This window comes from Phascolarctos cinereus, unplaced genomic scaffold, assembly GCF_003287225.1.
Source record: "Phascolarctos cinereus isolate Bilbo 61053 unplaced genomic scaffold, phaCin_HiC Scaffold_1;HRSCAF=81, whole genome shotgun sequence".
NCBI classification, from domain to species: domain Eukaryota; kingdom Metazoa; phylum Chordata; class Mammalia; order Diprotodontia; family Phascolarctidae; genus Phascolarctos; species Phascolarctos cinereus.
Window position 1 is genome coordinate 158,320,236 of NW_027555514.1, and position 17,715 is coordinate 158,337,950.

At 37.1% G+C, this 17,715-nt stretch overlaps 1 protein-coding gene across 1 annotated transcript in view; it reads right to left on the reverse strand.

Moving 5' to 3' along the window:
* Positions 1-17,715, reverse strand: part of ELAPOR2 (endosome-lysosome associated apoptosis and autophagy regulator family member 2) — a 198,327-nt gene that overhangs the window by 33,800 nt on the left and 146,812 nt on the right. The window contains 3 exon segments of the mRNA XM_020999772.2: positions 6,376-6,549; positions 10,807-11,070; positions 13,772-13,909. Of these exon segments, the coding sequence (XP_020855431.1) occupies positions 6,376-6,549; positions 10,807-11,070; positions 13,772-13,909 (576 nt within the window).

Genomic DNA, 17,715 nt, shown 5'->3' on the forward strand with positions numbered 1-17,715 from the left:
CCACTTATATAGCACTTTAAGGTTTCCAAATTACTTTAAATATGTTTTTTCATTTGATCCTCACAAAAATCCTGTGAGGCAGGATTATTATTATCTCTGTTTTACAGATGAGGAAACCAAGACTGAGAAAGGTTACGTGTCTGAATCAGAATTTTAACTAAGGTCTTCCTGACTCCAAGGCCAGAGCTTTATTTGCTGTTGCCTATTTCCCAAGAGCATTCTTCCTGGATCTTGTACCTTAAATATTCTACCTTATAGCATATGATTAATGTACATGTTATATTCTCCCTATTAGATTATAAACTCCCTAAAGGAAAGAACCATTCCATTTTTTCATTTTTTGTATCCCTAGTGACTTATCTCTAGTGCTTCTTAAAACCCCATAGGGGTCACTAAAAAAATTTAGCAACAGTAAAAGATTTCTGAAAGCATAATGACCAAAAATTAATTAAAAATCAAACGTGTAATGAATCCAAGATGTTTCTGGCAGCACTTGCCCATGTTGCATCATGCAACTTTACTGCAGCCTTGGTTCTAAATCCAAAGCATGTGCACTTTGCACTGCACATGCCCTCAGGCCACACAACCATGAAAAGGGGTTACAGGTGGGAAAAGTTTAAGAAGCCCTGACTTACACAATATGTGCTTCATCGATATTTGTTGAAGGAATGAATTAACAAATGAGACAGTTCCAGGATTCTCATTCTACCTTGGCTCTTCCCAATTCTAACACTGCCCTCCCTCGGCTACCTTATTTCATGCGATTTCCCTGCACATAGTGTATGTTCTAGCCGAATCGAACAAATGACTATCCCCTGTACATATCCTGCTTCCATGCTTTTGTATGCACTGATTTTTATGCCTTGAATGCACCTCCTGTACCTCAACACTGCCCCCTTCCATTTTCAGCTTTCAAATCCTCGTGATCCTTTAAATGACTCAGTTCAAATGCTTCTTCTTCAATGAAGTTTTCCCCAATCCTCCAATGGAGTTACTAATGATCTCTAAGTTGCCAAATCCAATGACCTTTTCTCAATCCTCATTCTATTTGACTTTTCTGCTGCAGTTAACACAGTTGATCACCTTTTCCTCTTTGCTTCTTTCTAGGTTTTCAGCTCACTACTCTCTCCTAGTTCTCTTTCTACTTATCTGACTTCTCCATTTCAATCTCTTTTGCTGGATTCTCTTCCAGATCACATCCTATAACCATAGGTGTCCTTCAGGATTCTGTACTGGGCCCTCTTCTCTTCTCCCTCTACACCACTTCACTTGGTGACTTAATGACCATCTCTATGCTGATAATTCTCAGATCTACTTATCCTGCTCCAGCTTCTCTGTTGACCTCTAGTCTTTCATCTCCAACTGCCTTTCAGCCTTTCAGAAATCTCAAGCTGGATGTCTAATAAGCTTCTTAAAACTAAATACATCCCAAGCAGAACTCATTATCTTTCCCTCTAAGCCCTCACCACCTCCCAACTTCCCTATTACTACAGAAGGCAACATCGAGCTCCCAGTCTCTCAGGCTTACAACCTAGAAGTTATCCTCAACTCCTAACTATTTCTCACCACCACCACCCCAAAAAAAAAAACAACAAGCTGTTACCAAGGCCTGTTGATTTATCCTCTGCAATGTTTTTTGTATATGTCCCCTTCTCTCCTCTGACACTGACAACACTATGGTACAAGCCCTTATCACCTCAGACCCGGATTATTGCATTAGCCTGCTGGGAGTTTGCCTCTCTCATTTCTCCCTACTCCAATCCATTCACCATTCAACCCCCAAACTAATGCTCAACCATGTCACTGTCCTACTCAATAAATGCCAGTGGCTCCCAGTCATCTCCAGGATCAAATGCAAAAATACTGTAATTGGCATTTTAAGTCTTTTATAGTCTAGCCCTCTCCTACCTTTGCAGTCTTCTTACTCCTTACTCCCTATCACATACCTTTCAATACATTGCACTAGCCTCCTGGCTGTTCCCATTAACAAGACACTCTGTTTCTCAGACCAGGGCATTTTCTCTAGTTTTCCACTAGGAAGGCTCTCCCTTCTCATCTTTGCCTACTGACATTCCTGGCTTCCTTTAAGTCTCAACTAAAATCCTATTTTTTACAAGAAACCTCTCCCAACCCCTCTTAAATCTAGCGCCTTCATTCTGTTCATTATTTCCTATTTATTCTGTAGATAGTATATACATATATGTATATATATATGTTTGTTGCTATCTTGTCTCCTCCATTAGATCATAAGTTCCTTGAAGGCAGGGACTGTCTTTTACCTTTCTTTGTATCCCTAGTGCTTAGCATAGTACTTGGTACATAGTAGACATTTAATAAATGTTTACTGATTGATTTAGTTCCCTGACTTCCTTCAAGTACCAGCTAAAATCCCAACTTCCGGAGGGACTGTGTTTTACCTTTCTTTGCATTCCTAGTGCTGCTGCCTAGTACAATGCCTGACACATAGTAGGTGCATAATAAATGTTTACTGGTTGATTGACAGATGAGAAATGAAGCCCAGAGAGGTTAATAGTATTGCCCAAGGTCACTGGTAAATGGCAGAGGTAGGATTCAAAATCAAGTCCAAGGACTCTAAGTCCATCATATACCATGTCTAACTAAGTGTTTCATTGTATTCCAGATCAGTAACCTGAGGCCTAGAGAGGTGAAAGGATTTGCCCATTGTCATGAATGGAAGAAGAGAAGAGAATAAACACTTATATAGTGCCTACTATATGCCTGGCACCATAAAAATATTACCTCATTTGATCCCCATGACAATCCTGCAAGGTGGATGCTATTATTGTCTTCATTTTACAGTTGAAGAAAGTTATAGAAATGGTGGTTAAGTGACTTGCCAGGGGACACACAGCTAAAACATGAGGCTGGATTTGAACTCAGGTCTTCCTGATTCCAGACCCAGCACTTTATTCACCATACCATTAGCTATCTCTGCTGACAGAGATAGTCAGAAGCAGATCTAGGATTCAATCCTAAGGCTTCTGACATCCAGTGCTCTTCTCCCCCGGCCCCCCTTCTATGTTGCCATGCTTTGCTAATTTTTTTTTTTAATGAGTTGTTTTCACTCACAAAGCCATAAGCTCAAGATCAGGGACTGTCAATTATTTTTATATACCCTAATACTTAGCAAAATTCTCTGTACAAAGACACTAAATCTTTGATAAGCTTTTTTTTACCCCTATTTCTGCTCTCAGAGTCCTGCTACACTAAATTGCAAAAACTAAAATGAGAGATTTTAAAGCTAAAATAGAATAACCCTGGAAGAAAGGAAGAGGAGGAAGCAAATAGGAAAAAAAAAGATAGAGAAAAAGAGATGGCAGAAGAGTGGGAGAGAAAAGAAGAAAAAGAAGAAATTAAATGATGAGAAATAAGAGAAATAAGTAAAAGGGGGAAATATGGCAAAGAGAAGACAAAATGGAGAAATAAAATATAAGTAAACCCAAAGATCTAAGCTTTGGAGGCAATAACTCACCATTTGACAAAAAAACTTCTGAGAAAACTAGAAAGCAATTTGGAAGGAACTTGACCTAGACCAACATCTCATAACGTATACCATAATAGAATCAAAATGGATAAGTGATTTAGACATGAAGGGTGGTTTTACAAATAAATTAGAACATGGGGAAAAAAAATTTCCCTATCACATCTATGGATAAGGGAAGAATTTGTGATCAAACAAGAGATGGAGCAGATCACAGGAAATAAAATGGATAATTTTGATTACATGAAATTAAAAGAGTTTTGTACAAAACAAAACTAATGAAGCCAAAATTAGAAGGAAAATAGGAAACTGGGGTAAAAACGCATAACAAATTTCTCAGTTAAAGGCCCCATTTCTCAAATATATAAGGAACTGAGCCAAATTTATTTTTAAAAAAATAAGCTATTTCCCAATTGATAACTGGTCAAAAGATACAAACAGGCAGTTTTCAGAAGAAAAAACCAAAGTTATCAATGGTAACATGAAAAAAAATCCTCAAATCACTATTGATTAGAAAAATGTGAATTAAAACACCTCTAAGATATAACCTGACACATATCAAATTGCCTAATACAACAGAAAAGGAAAATGATAAATGCTGGAAGGGATGTGGAAAAATGAGGACATTAATGTACTCTGTTGGTGGTGTTGTGAACTGGTCCAACCTTTCTGGAGAACAATTTGAAATTACATCTAAAAGGCTATTAAGCTGTGTATACCCTTTGACCCAGCAATACCACTATCAGGTCTGTATCACAAAGAGATCAAAGAAAAGGGGAAAATAATCTATTTGTACAAAATTATTTATAACAGTTCTTTTTATGGTGTTAAAAAATTGAACATGGAGCATCATTTAGGAATGGCTGAATGAGTTGTGGTATATGATTGTGATGGAATACTATTGTACAAATAAGAAATAATAAGCAGGATGGTTGCAAAAAAACCTAGGAAGCCTTATATGAACTGATGCAAAGTGAAGTGAGCAGAATTTGAACACTATATAAGGTAACAGCAATATTGTAACAATGATCAACTGTGGAACTTAGCTACTCCGATCAAGACAATAATCCAACATAATTCCAAAGAACTCATGATGAAAAATACCATACACCTTCAGAGAGAAAACTGATGCAGACTGAAGCATACTTCTTTTCACTTCCTTTATTTTCTTGTTTGAGTACATGTATGTGTTTTCTTTTGCAACACAACTAGTATGGAAATGTTTTGCATGATTTCACATGTATAATCAATATCAGACTGCCTTCTCCAGGGATGAGGGAGGAAAGGGAGAGAAGGAAAAAATTTAAAACTCAACATTTTTTAAATGAATGTTTAAAAATTCGTAGATGTAATTGGAAAATACTTAACAAAATAAATAAAAATATTTTTAAAAAAAGAAATAAAATGCAAGTAACACTCTGCATTAATAAAATTAGAACATGACACCATAGCCTACATTTTTAAGTCAATTTTAGATGATGACCCCCTCTAACGGGTCACATCTTCAGTTTTACTGTCTTTGTATAAGACCTAACATAGTACCACTGTGCAGCTAATAATATTGGATAAAGACAACTAGAGGCATGAGTATGAATGATAGAAGAAGAAATAAGGACAAGAGCCAGATTCTTTCCACAGTCTATCAGAGAGTACATTAATTTCCCAGTCCCTTCTCCTAAACTTGCAACAAAGAAAAAAAGGTGGTGAAGGGGAAACAATTAGCATTGTATATAATATCAAACTAAAATGATGTGTTGATTAGTTTTACTGAAATGCTTCCTCTCCCCCCCCCACCTTTTTTTGTGAGGCAATTGGGGTTAAGTGACTTGCCCAGAATCACACAGCTAGTGAGAGTTATGTGTCTATGGCCAGATTTGAACTCAGATCCTCCTGACTCCAGGGCCGGTGCTCTATCCATTGTGCCACCTAGCTGCCCCCTCCCCCTTTCTTTTTTTAATCTTTGTCACAAGGGACGGTTCTCTGGGGAGGCAAGGATGGAAGGATATATTTGGAAATAAAGGTAATATAAAAAACAAAAGATATCAATAAATTTTTAATATATTTTTTCTAAAATTTTGTGACAACCAATTTTCTGCTACAAACTGACCTTCAAAATTAAAAATCAGATTTATTTCTGATGCTTAATCACTGAGTAGCACAATAACATCATAAAATTAAAGGATCAAAAATCAATGGGACCCCAGTATCCAATTACTCTAACCCTCATTATTTTGTAGGAAATTGAGGCTTAGTAAGGCTAAGTGATGTCCCCAGGGGCTCACAGGTTTGGGGGGCCAATTCAGAATTTGAACCCAGGGCTTCTGACTCTGAAGCCAATGCTTTTCTACTGTTCCTGATGACTGTAGTTGTCATCCCATAATATTTCTCCATTTTGATTTGGAAAATGTCCTTCTAAAAGGTCAGCTGCTTCCAATTTCTTATCAAATAATCTAAAAATCACTTTAGTCTATAAAACGAACAGAATAAAGAGGGGAACATTAAAACCATGGTTCCCTAAGAAATAACTGGCATTGATGAGACTGACATAACTTTTGTTTCTGTTTAACTTTTAAAGGAATTCTTCTGCATAATACTCTTATCATTGCACCCATTGATTCCTTACCCAGTCAGTTTTTTTTTTTTGGCTCAATTAAAGAGGCAAGGCAGCTCTAATGTGACAAGTGACTCTAAGCAAGCTAAGCTCAAGTCCTGACATTTTCCTGAGAGTTTTCACACAGCCTTTTGCTTCCTTGCCAAGACAATAAAATACCAACTCAATTAAAGCTGAAAAGCTACTCCAATACCCACCCCTGACACCCTGCCCCCCCCACACACACACACATGCAGACACACACTTGACGGGCAGAGCTCACCTCATGCCCACACAGGCTGATGTTGAAGAAGTGGAAGTATTTGGTTCCTTTGGACGTGAAGCTCGGGCCATTCATTAATGAGCCAACACTGCTGAGGTTGCTGAAGTCATAGTGCAAACTCTGGTTTTCTTTCATGTAGGACAGGAAGCAGTCACTATAGCAAACCATGTGATCCTTTGATAGGAGATGAAAAGACAAATACAAAAGCAGTAAGACAGGAGAAGTCAGTGCTGAGTGAGAAAGAAGCATCAGAAAGTTCATTCCCTCAACAACAAACTTTGTACCAAGCTCTTATAGATCTATATGAAAACCTGCCTCAGAAAGTGTCCTGTTTCTTCCCAGAATTCCTGAGCTCTGGCTCTTTTTCCTCAGGTAGGCTTAGGCTCAATTGAATATACCCTTGTTAAACACCTACAATGAGCCAGGCACCACGTTAAAAACCAAGACAGAAATGAAACCATTCCTGCTCTTCCGAGTTTGCTACATTTGCTACATTTGGCTGGGACAGGAATTCTGAACCTTTTTTGTGTCATGGGTTCATTTGGCAGCCTGGTGAAGCCCATGGAGCTCTTCTCAATGTATATATGTCAGGTATTTGTTGTATGTATGTGTATATGTATATGTTATATGTATGTACATATAAGTATGTGCGCATCTATTAGCATGTATATGTGTACTGCATGTTACCGCATTATTGTATGTTATGCATGTATGTGTGGGTATTATGTTATATATGTATTACAGATATATGTGTACACATGTATGTATACATATATGCATATATTTGGAGACTGGGTCTCCCTACTTCATCCAGGCTAGAAATGGCCACTCACTGGTTCCATCCCACTACTGATCAGCATGTAAGTTTTGACCTGCTCCATATTTCCTGGCCAGGGCCAGTTCACCACTCCTTAAGCAGGATGGTGGTTTTCTCCCTGCCACTCCTGGGGGCTCACCCCATTTATGTCAGACTTAGTGCTGACACCCACTTAGCTTAGCCCACTGAAGCTAAAACTCCTGAGTTGAAGAGATCCACCAGCCTCAGGCTCCCCAGTAGAAGAGATTATAGGAATGCACTCCCAAGATGGAACAATGTTCTTAAAAGTATAAAGTGAAACACATAGCATTGTGAAGAAAACCAATTATACTGAAATACTGTTTAAAAAGAAAAACAAGTTCATGGACCTCAATTTATTAACTCCTGAAGGGGGAGTGGGGAGGGGAGGGAACAAGCATTAAAAATAAATCTAATTTTTTTTTTTGCTTTTGAAGATCAATTTGCAGCAAAATATTAGGTTGCCATGCAATTTTAGGTCTGATACTTTAAAAATGTTTTATTTACATCTTTTGTTTTTACATCCCTTTCATTTTCAAACATAGGAAATAATATAGATATAAAGATATGACTGTGTAAGAAGAGAACTATGACTGTAACTAAGAAATAAGGTATCTTGAACTAACATTGCCTTTTCAGCCTAGAACAGCAAGAAGTGACTATGTCCTAGGAAGAACATTCCACCTCCATCCTGGTTCATTCCTCATCACGTCCTTTATTCATGCCCTTTTGGAGTGAGGGAGCTTATAGAAGAGATGGTGTAAAATCAGCAAGGCTTGGTAAATGACTGAATATGGGGATGAGAGAAAGAATCTAAGATAAATTTAAAGTTGTGAACCCAAGTTAATAGAAAGGTAGTGGTAGTACCATCAATATAAATCATGAAAGATGAAGGAAGGATGGTTTGGGGAAGAAATAAAATTAGTTTTATTTAGGACACGGGGAGTTTCAGATGTTGCAGAAAATCCAGGTGGTGCTATCCATCAGGCAAGCTGGTAACTAATATAGGACCACAGTTTTAGAGAAACTTTAGGTCCAGATAAATAGATTGGGGATTCATCTACATAGTTCAGAATGATCCCAAAAAGTAAATAGAAAAGTTTAAATGAAAGACATTGTTGGGCTTGCTTTATGCCAAAAGGCAAAATGCAAAATCCCTAACATCTGGATTTGTCCCTTTCTCCTCTACCTATGACCACCCATTGTTGGCCCTAAGAGGATACATTTGAGACTCTGTGGACATCTCCTTCATATAGGGTAGAATTTATTTCCTCTGCCTTGGTTGTTCTTCCCTCCCACTCAAGGGGGCTTTTAGAGGTAGGAATCTACATGCAAAGGAAGTCTCCAGGGAATAGCTTCATGAACTTCTGGAAAATGCAGTACTGGGATGTTTCTTTCCATTTGAGAAGGTTAGAAACAATAAAATCCATAGTGAACTCTTGAAGCAAAAGCAGCTGTACAAGGGTGAGGAAGAAGAGGAAAAAGAAAGGGAGAACGGAAAAGGGGCCAGACAGAAAGCCCAAAGACTGACTCCCCTCAGTCTAAAATGCTATAATTTTGTATGAGACTTTGAATAAATGTAAGAGAATCTCAATGAGTGTTGATTTAATAGTAATTTTTTGTAAACCTCCCAAAGCAATGCTAGATTCAGTTTTTCTTTTACCACAAGGTATAATGAATCAAATAGCCAGTGCTAGCTGAAAGGATGTTGAATAAGAGGAAGGCATGATAGATACTCCATTATCCATTTTGGAAGCTGCTCTGTCCCTGAGGGAGTAGAGGCATTGACTAATGGAAAGTTACAACCAGCCTGCTGAAGAGAAATTGGGAAAAAATGGTACCACCTATATTCCAAAGGTAGGGGCTAGCTAAGAGGGAGTAGGTGGCTTGTCTATTATACTAGCCAACTCCAATCGTGTTATTAAACCCCTAAAGTAAAAAGGACAATTTAATTTTGAAGGTAAGGTTGCTGGGTGGATAGAGCACCAGGCCAGGAGTCAGGAAGACATATCTTCCTGGTTCAAATCTGGCCTCAGACACTTACTACCTGTGTGATGCCAGGCTCACTTAGACCTGTTTGCTCCAGTTTTCTCATCTGTAAAAAAGCAAACTTCTCCAGTATCTTTGCCAATAAATTCTACCCTAACATATGAAGAACATGTCCAGGGACTCTAAAATTTATCTCAACAGAGGAAAATCATAGGTAGAAAAGAAAGGGACAAATCTAGATGTTAGGGATTCTATATTTTGCCTTTTGGCAAACCCAATCATTTTTTTTTCACTTTTCTATTTGCATTTTGGAATCATTCTGAACTATGTAGCTGAATCTCCAAACAAGGTCATAAAAAATTGGACACAACTAAAATGACTAAACAACAACAACAGAAAAAAACTGAAGGTATCTGCTTCTGTCCTACTGAAAAAATAAGATCTCTTGTCGATGCTTCTGGGACTGAGAGAATATTTAACATTAAAATATATTAGCAATGCACAAAATTCAATTTAATTCAGTTCAACAAACAGTTATAAAACACATAATATATGCAAATCACTGTGTTAGGTCCAGGGGAAAAAACAAACTTTAAATAAAACAAGGTGCTTGTATTAATGCAGTTTGTAACATAATCCATCTATAGATTCATGATCTCCTCAGTGTAAGTACACCATTCAGTGGTGCAGATCACAACCTCTCCATGTCTTCTCATCCTATGTGATTTTTGTTTATGTATAACCTTGAATAACCTTTGTTTATATATAACCTTGAACCTGCAAGCCACGTAATAGTTTACATTTATCTAGTGTTTAAAAAGTGATTGAAACACAGCTAGCAGACACAATATTTAGGTGTTGGACTTGGAGTAAGGAAGACTTGAGTTCAACTATGGCCCCAGACACTTAGCAGCAATGTGATTCTGGACAAGTCATTTGATCTCTGCCTCCTTTTCCTCCTCTGTGAATTAGGAATAATAATAGCACCTACCTCCCAAGGCTGGTGTGAGGATAAAACAATATTTGTAAAGCACTTTTCAAACCTGAAAGTGCTGCAAAGGCTAGCTATCAGTAGTAGTAGGATTCTCATTAGAGCCTCACAACTTCATGAGGTAGGTACTAGAGGTATCATTATTCCCATTTTACAGATGTGGAACCCAAGGCTCAGAGAAAGTATATGACTTTCCTATGGTCACACAGCTAGTAAGTGCAAGGGGTAGGATTTAAACCCAGTCTTTCCAACTTTAACTACAGCATTCTACTGTCATGTTATCTCTAAATCAAGCAATCAGTTCTCTGTGGAAACTAACTAATTTCTTAGAGACCTTCTTTGATTTCATATTTTGAGTTGGGGAAGAGGGAAACATGACAATCAGGCTGCTCATCTGTATTCTCTCTCTCTCTCTCTCTCTCTCTCATTACATGAAGTATAAGAGAATAAAACAAAGTGCTAGGTAGGGTCAGAAAAATAAAGCTGTTGTCAACCACAGTAACCAGGGAAGATAAAAGGAAGTGTCACTTGATTTGAGTGTTGAAGGACTGACAGCAACTCACCAGACAGAGAGGGAGGGAGATGCCCCAAGGTACTAAGAGAAGAGTGAGATTACCTGTGCACTTTTGCTTCCTGGCCCACATGGAATACAAGCCTCCTTGCCATAGACCTGATGTATGGACAGGTAGGTGTCAGGTGGACATTCCTTGCACTGGTTGGTCTCTTTCTCAATGTAGTGCCCAGGCGGACAGGGAACACATGATGAACCTGACTGCTGAGAGCCCAGGGCACAGGCCCTGCAAGACGACGCCACTCCATCGACTGCGTTTGTAGTCGTGATAGAATAGATCTTCACCATATCATTGATAAACCGTCTACTCTGGAAAGAGAACAGAGAACAATGACTCCTTTCTTAAGGGCAAGAGCATGCTACCTAATTTACCTGCTTAAGAAGAACATTATCAAAAGAACACCAGAATCACAATGCCACTTTCCAAGGCAAGGTGAGTAGCCACGGAAAGGTGTTTCTCCTTTTCACTTTTCTGAATAGTCACAATGCTCTAATAGCCATAGATCCAGGGGAATAGAGTTTCTGGAGTTTAATTTCTGTGAATAGCTGATGATGCAATAAATAGAGCACTGAGGCTGGAGTCAGGAAGTTATTATACTGAGTCATTTCAGTTGTGTCCAACTCTATTTTTTAGGTTTGCTTGGCAAAGATACTGGAGTGGTTTTGCCATTTCTTTCTCCAACTCATTTTACAGATGAGGAAACTGAAGCAAACAAGGTTAATGGACAGATTTGAACTCGGGAAGATAAGTCTTCCTGATTCCAGGTCCAGCACTATATCCACTACTCGACCTAGCTGCCCAGAATCAGGAAGAGCCGAGTTCAAATTTGGCCTCAGACACTTAACTAAGTGACTCTAGGCAAGTGACTTGACTGTTTGCCTCAGTTTATTCAACTGCAAAATTAATTTTCTCAACTATAAAATGAGGAAAATAAGAATACTTACCTCACAGGGTTGTTGTGAGGACAGAATAAGATAATCTTTATAAAAAGTGCTTAACACAGTGCCTGGCACATAACAAATGCTATACAAATGCATATTCCCTCCTCTTCCTGCCATTGGGCCACCTTAATGTGAATGAACTTGGGTATAACTATAGACACCTCAGGACCAAAAGAGCTTTTTAATACTGGAACAAACCTTATGTCCCTTTATATATCTTGTATCTACATATTCTCTCCACTAATAGACTCTACTAATACCACTCTACTAACAGTTCCTTGAAGGCCAAGACTAGGTGAGGTTTTTTTCATTTGTTTGTTTGCCCTTTAAAAAAAATCTCCCATACTTTGCATAGTGCCTGGCACACAGCATTGAGTGCAGAATAATTGCTTGTTACATGACTAATAAAACAAGCATGGCATAGGGGATAACAAGTTGACCTAGAAGTCATGAAGACCTAAATTCAAGTCCTTTAAGTGAAAGTGTTAATCTGCACTGGTAGGAAAAGCTTCTTCCTTAGAGGTCTCTACATCAGTAAAATCACAAGTATGGTTTAAGAAGAAACTAGTACAACTATAAATAATTGGCTGTAAGGTTTTCCAGAGGTTTTGTAGCCAACATTTCACTTGATCTCACAATGAACTTATGGAGAAGGTACTTTAGACATTCTTATCTTCATTTTATATAGAGAGAGGTTTGGCTAGTTTTTGAAATTTAATTATTGCCACATAGCTATTGAGTGTCAGAGGAGGTATCTGAATTCAAGTCTAGCATTCTATTCAGTATACCACACTACCAGAAATAAAAACACTTATTGAGAAAGCATAAAGCAATATGATCTAGTAGATAGAACATTGGACTAGGAATTAAAAGACATAAATTGAAGCTCCACCTCTGTCACTAATTAACTCCCTGATTTGGGTCCAATGGTAGCATCTCTGACCCTCAATTCTTCAGCTACAAAAGAGCAGGGAGAGGTTTACAAAACAAAGCTCATGCCATAACACATATCATGCAGCAGAGTCAGATAGATAGCTTTCATATGAGATTAAAGGTTCCACCATGGGTTTTTTTTTTCAGTTTTCTTTTTTAAATTCAACTTTATTTTATTTTCAGATCTAAATTCTCTCTCTCCCACTTCTTCTTCCCATACCCCCTCATTGAAAAAGCAAGAGAAACAAAGTCTCTTACAAACATGTATATTAAAACAAGGCAAATTCTCACATCGGCCATGTCCAAAAATAATAATAAGCCTCAAGCGGCACTCTCCCTCTATCTGGAGATGGATAGTATGTTTCATCTTGAATCCTCTGGAACTATGGTTAGCCATTGTGTTGATCAGAGTTCCTAAGTCTTTCAAAATTGCTAGTCTTTACAATATTGTTGTTATTGAATAAAGTTTTTTTTTCCCTGATTCTGATCACTTCACTTTGAATCAGTTTATATAAATCTTCTCAGGTTTCTCTTTATCATGTCTTATGTAGCACAATAGTATTCAATCACATTCATGTACCGTAACTTGTTCAACCATTCCCCAACTGATGCTATCATCATCTATTAGTACATGAAAAATTCTAAAGATATTAGCTTCTAAAACAGCTAAAAATAAGAATTTATTTCTGAAAAAAAAATCTCAGAATATGAGGAGAAATTTATCAAGACAACATTACATTACTGAGCCCTTGTATTTTCCTAACATGTTTACTCCATAAATTTGGTGAATTATTACATAACCAGAGTATGGAATATGGAATCAATAGTACTACTGATTATAAGCACATAGCATTATAGATTTAGAGCTAAGAGGTACCTTAGAAGTCACCAAGTCCAACCTCCTTCATTTTACAAATGAGAAAACTGAAGCATAAAGAGATAAATAATTTTCCAAAATTGTACAAATAGCAGAGTAGTATTAGAGAGCAGCTTCTTTAACTCCAAATTCATTCCTCTGTTCCCTGTCACACTGCCACTACCAGATGACTTAAATGTGAAACAGATTATTCTGGGTATCTTGAATGACCAAGAAAGACAGCACTACACTGATTCTGAAAAGGTAGCTGGCACTTACATCTTGGCCCTGATTTGTTCTCTGGAAGGCCCACGTAAATGTGAATGTTGCATTCTTGAAAATGATGTGGGTATAAGCTTGTTTTTCTTTGGTTCCACCCCAGGATTCCACCACGTTGGTATTTTTTCTATTAATATCCTAAAATGCATTGGAAAAAATGCATATAAGTCAACACAGAATCAATCTTAGTATAAATTCATTATATTAAAGATATATATGGGAATAATAGAATTCAGAAAATGTATTTACGTGTATTCAGCGTATTCCCAAAGTCTTATTGCAATTTTAAACTGCTAAAGCTTAAAATTGAACTAAGATATTAAAGCTGAAAACTGAAAAAAGAAAGACTTTGGGAACATTCTATGTATATACAGGTAGATGAAAGAATGAATGAACATATAAACAAATAAATGAATAAATGAAAAATATTTATTAGGCACTATGTGCCAGGCATTATACTAAAACCTCAAGACACCATCATGATTAGTGAATGAGTTATACTGTTAAATGCTCTGAACAGGGACCACCTTCATAAAGTCCTCAGCCTCTTAAATTCTCCCAAGACTGCACAATTACAGGGCCACCTATAAACCTTTGGACCCAGTAATCAGGGCACCAGCTATGTTAAAATTTCCTTGCAAAGCTTTAGCAAAGTAGAAAATCTTTGTTGTTCAGTTGTGTTCAATTCTTCATGACTCCATTAGGGTTTTATTGGCAAAGATGTTAGAGTGGTTTGCCATTTCCTTTTCCAGCTCATTTTACAAATGATGAAACTGAGGCAAACAGAATTAAATGAGTTACCCAGGGTCACACAGCTAGTAAGTGTCTGAGCCCAGATTTGAACTCAAGAAGATGAGCCTTCCTGACTCCAGGCCCAGTGTTCTGTTCACTGCACCATCTAGCTGCAGAAAATGTTCAGTTTGTTACAAATATTTCAAGGACCTATTCTATTACCAGTGTGGTTCTTCCCTCCACTGAAATAAATCAGAATTTTTCTATAACTTGGTGGAATGTCTTTAAGAGTTCAGGTGTCTAGAAAATTCATCACCTAATGGCCCACCTGGTGATAAGGGTTTCCAAACAACTAGGTTTGTCCAAAGACAAAGGACACTCCTAGGACCATAATGGAAGTTCTTCAACCTTGTTGGGAATTGCCAGACATATTTTTCTAGCATGGCCCTAAAAAACCCAGGGTCATGCATGATGAAGGAAGGCTTTTTTTTTTAAGTTAAAAAAAAACATTGAGTGGGAAGTTTTAACACAAATTTTACATAGGTTGAAAGACAAAAGCTTTAGAATTTTAATTTAGATTGAAGTAAATTTTAAATTAAATTTTAAATTAATAATTAATTTAATTTAATTAATTTAGTTAAATTTTAATTAATTTAGACTCAAGTAACTCAGTTAAGGAAACTTACACTCCCTAGGTAACACAAATTTTTCTCTCTTTGCTGTTGGACAGATGCTGCAGATTTCTGACCCTTAATAGCAATAATTAACATATAGTTATCCCTTCCACATTATGGGGGTCAGAGGTGTGCACCCCCACAATCTGGAAAATCCACGTAAACATTTTTGGACCTCCCTTTGTACCAGAGAAGTCTGAATTATTATGGTATCGAAATATAAAATATGTTGATATTATACAATATATACAAATATTTTATGAATTTCTGAGTTGCTAAATTTTTTCTGTATTGTCTGCTGGCCTTCACAGCTTCCACAAAACTCCAAAATAATTCCTACAATTTCTTCAATTTCTTATGCCAACCACCACGACGGGTAAAAATATCATATAGAAAGGATGACTATATTTTAAAACATTCTTGTGAATGTTTTGTCTGAAGGCTTTAGACAGTTTTGAAGCACAGATTTGGGGGCATTCTGAAAAAATATAAAATCCCATCTGCAACATGTTCCACAATTTTTCTACAATGTCAATTAGCTAACAGTGTGATATCATACATATATCATACAACGATCACTTTCACTGAAATAAGTGAAAGCAACTGATCTCAGATCTAGAGTTGGAAGGGGCCTTGGAAAATATCTAGTTCAATCTCCTGATTTTACAGAGGAGGAAACTGAGGCCCAGGAAAACTAAGTGACTTGCCCAAAGCATCAGATAGAATGCTGGGCCTGGAGTCACGAAGATCTGAGATCAAACCCAACTTCAGACACTTATTAGATGTGTGGCTTTGGGCATGGTCACTTGACCTCTGTCTGCCTCAATTTCCTCAACGCAAAATGTAGATAATAATAAACACTTACCTCCCAGAGCTGTTGCAAAGGGGAAAAAAATAAATAATAGCTATAAAGTACTTAGTATAGCACCTGACACACAACAGGTACTAATTAAATGCTTATTCTCTTTCCATGCCTTCCCAAGGTCACATAGTAAATGTCAGAGGCAGAATTTGAGCACTGCCTCCAGCGCCAGTGTTCCTTCTACCTCTAGAGGGCAGCCTTAGGTATATACAATTATCACCACTTCCTTCCCTTTCTTCCTACAGGCTGTGCTTCTGCATATTTTTGTTTGTTACTGGGTTGCGAGTCTAGTTGAGATGGCAGAGAAAGGAAGAATTGAATGTAGTTGAGTGGTAGTTGCTACCTGATGGAAGACCAAAACTTAACCCTCTTTTCCACTTACAATAAAATAATAACATCTTAAATCTATGGAGAGCATTATGGCTACAAAAGTCTATATACATGATCTCTTATACCTCATGGTATACAGAGAGAGATACAGATATAGATGCATTGTATACACATACATATATAATTTCCCTTTTCCTCTTGTGATAAAATAATAGCATCTTAAATCTATAGAGAGCATTATGCTACAAAATTCTATATACATGATCTCTTATATCTCACAGCATGAGTGTGTATTTATACATATATATTCACATATACGTGTATACATATTTGTGTACACACACATATGTATTTAGTGTGTGTATATATGTGTGTGTGTGTGTGTGTATATATATATATATATACATATATATATACATAAAAAATATTTCCTCTGCCTCATATATCTCTCTGTGAGGTAAGTAGTGCAAAATATCATCTCCATTTCATAGACAACAAAAAAGAATTTTAAAAGATGACTTGATTTGCCCAACAACACATACCTAGTAAGTGGAAGTCTATAGCCTCTAAGCCAAATCTTCATAGTCATACAGTGTTCTTTCCATACTGTGTCTCAATGATACAAGCAATCAGATCATTTGGTTATGCTGAGTATTTTTGCCCATGGATAGAGGCAAGAGAAAAATCTTTTGTATAAAAGAATTAACTATCTAGTATTTGTTATGATCAAATCATCAAAGAACTGTTTTATGAGCTCTCTCTCATAATATGGAAAGTACTATTAAAAAGAATATTTTTGTAATAAAATGAGATTTAGCCTGAATGTATCAAAATCAAACTATATACAGAGAAGAATAATTAGCACCTGTATACTTCTCTGGTAAAAGATAATTATTTGTTTAATAAGATGCTATGCCTTCACTGATATTATTAACAACTAGAGATAAATGTTTAAAATTCTATGCATCTAATATTTCAAGGGAGCAACCTAAACTCAGTCAATAATTCCTAGAATATATAATCAAAGCTTAGGTTTAAATCCAACTTCTCTCTCCCTTATCCCTTATGTACAAGGACTGTCCATTTCTACAACAAGTTTGAGGACACCTAGGTGATTCAGTGGATAGACTGCAGCGCCTGGAGTCAAGGAGACTCATCTTCCTCAGTTTAAATCTAGTCTCAGGCACTCACTAGCTGTGTGACCTTGGACAAATCACATAATCCTGTTTGCCTGAGTTTCCTCATCTGTAAAATGAGCTGGAGAAGGAAATGGCAAACCACTCCAGTATCTTTGCCAAGAAAGACTCATGAAGAGTCAGATACAATTCAACAAAACAACAAACATC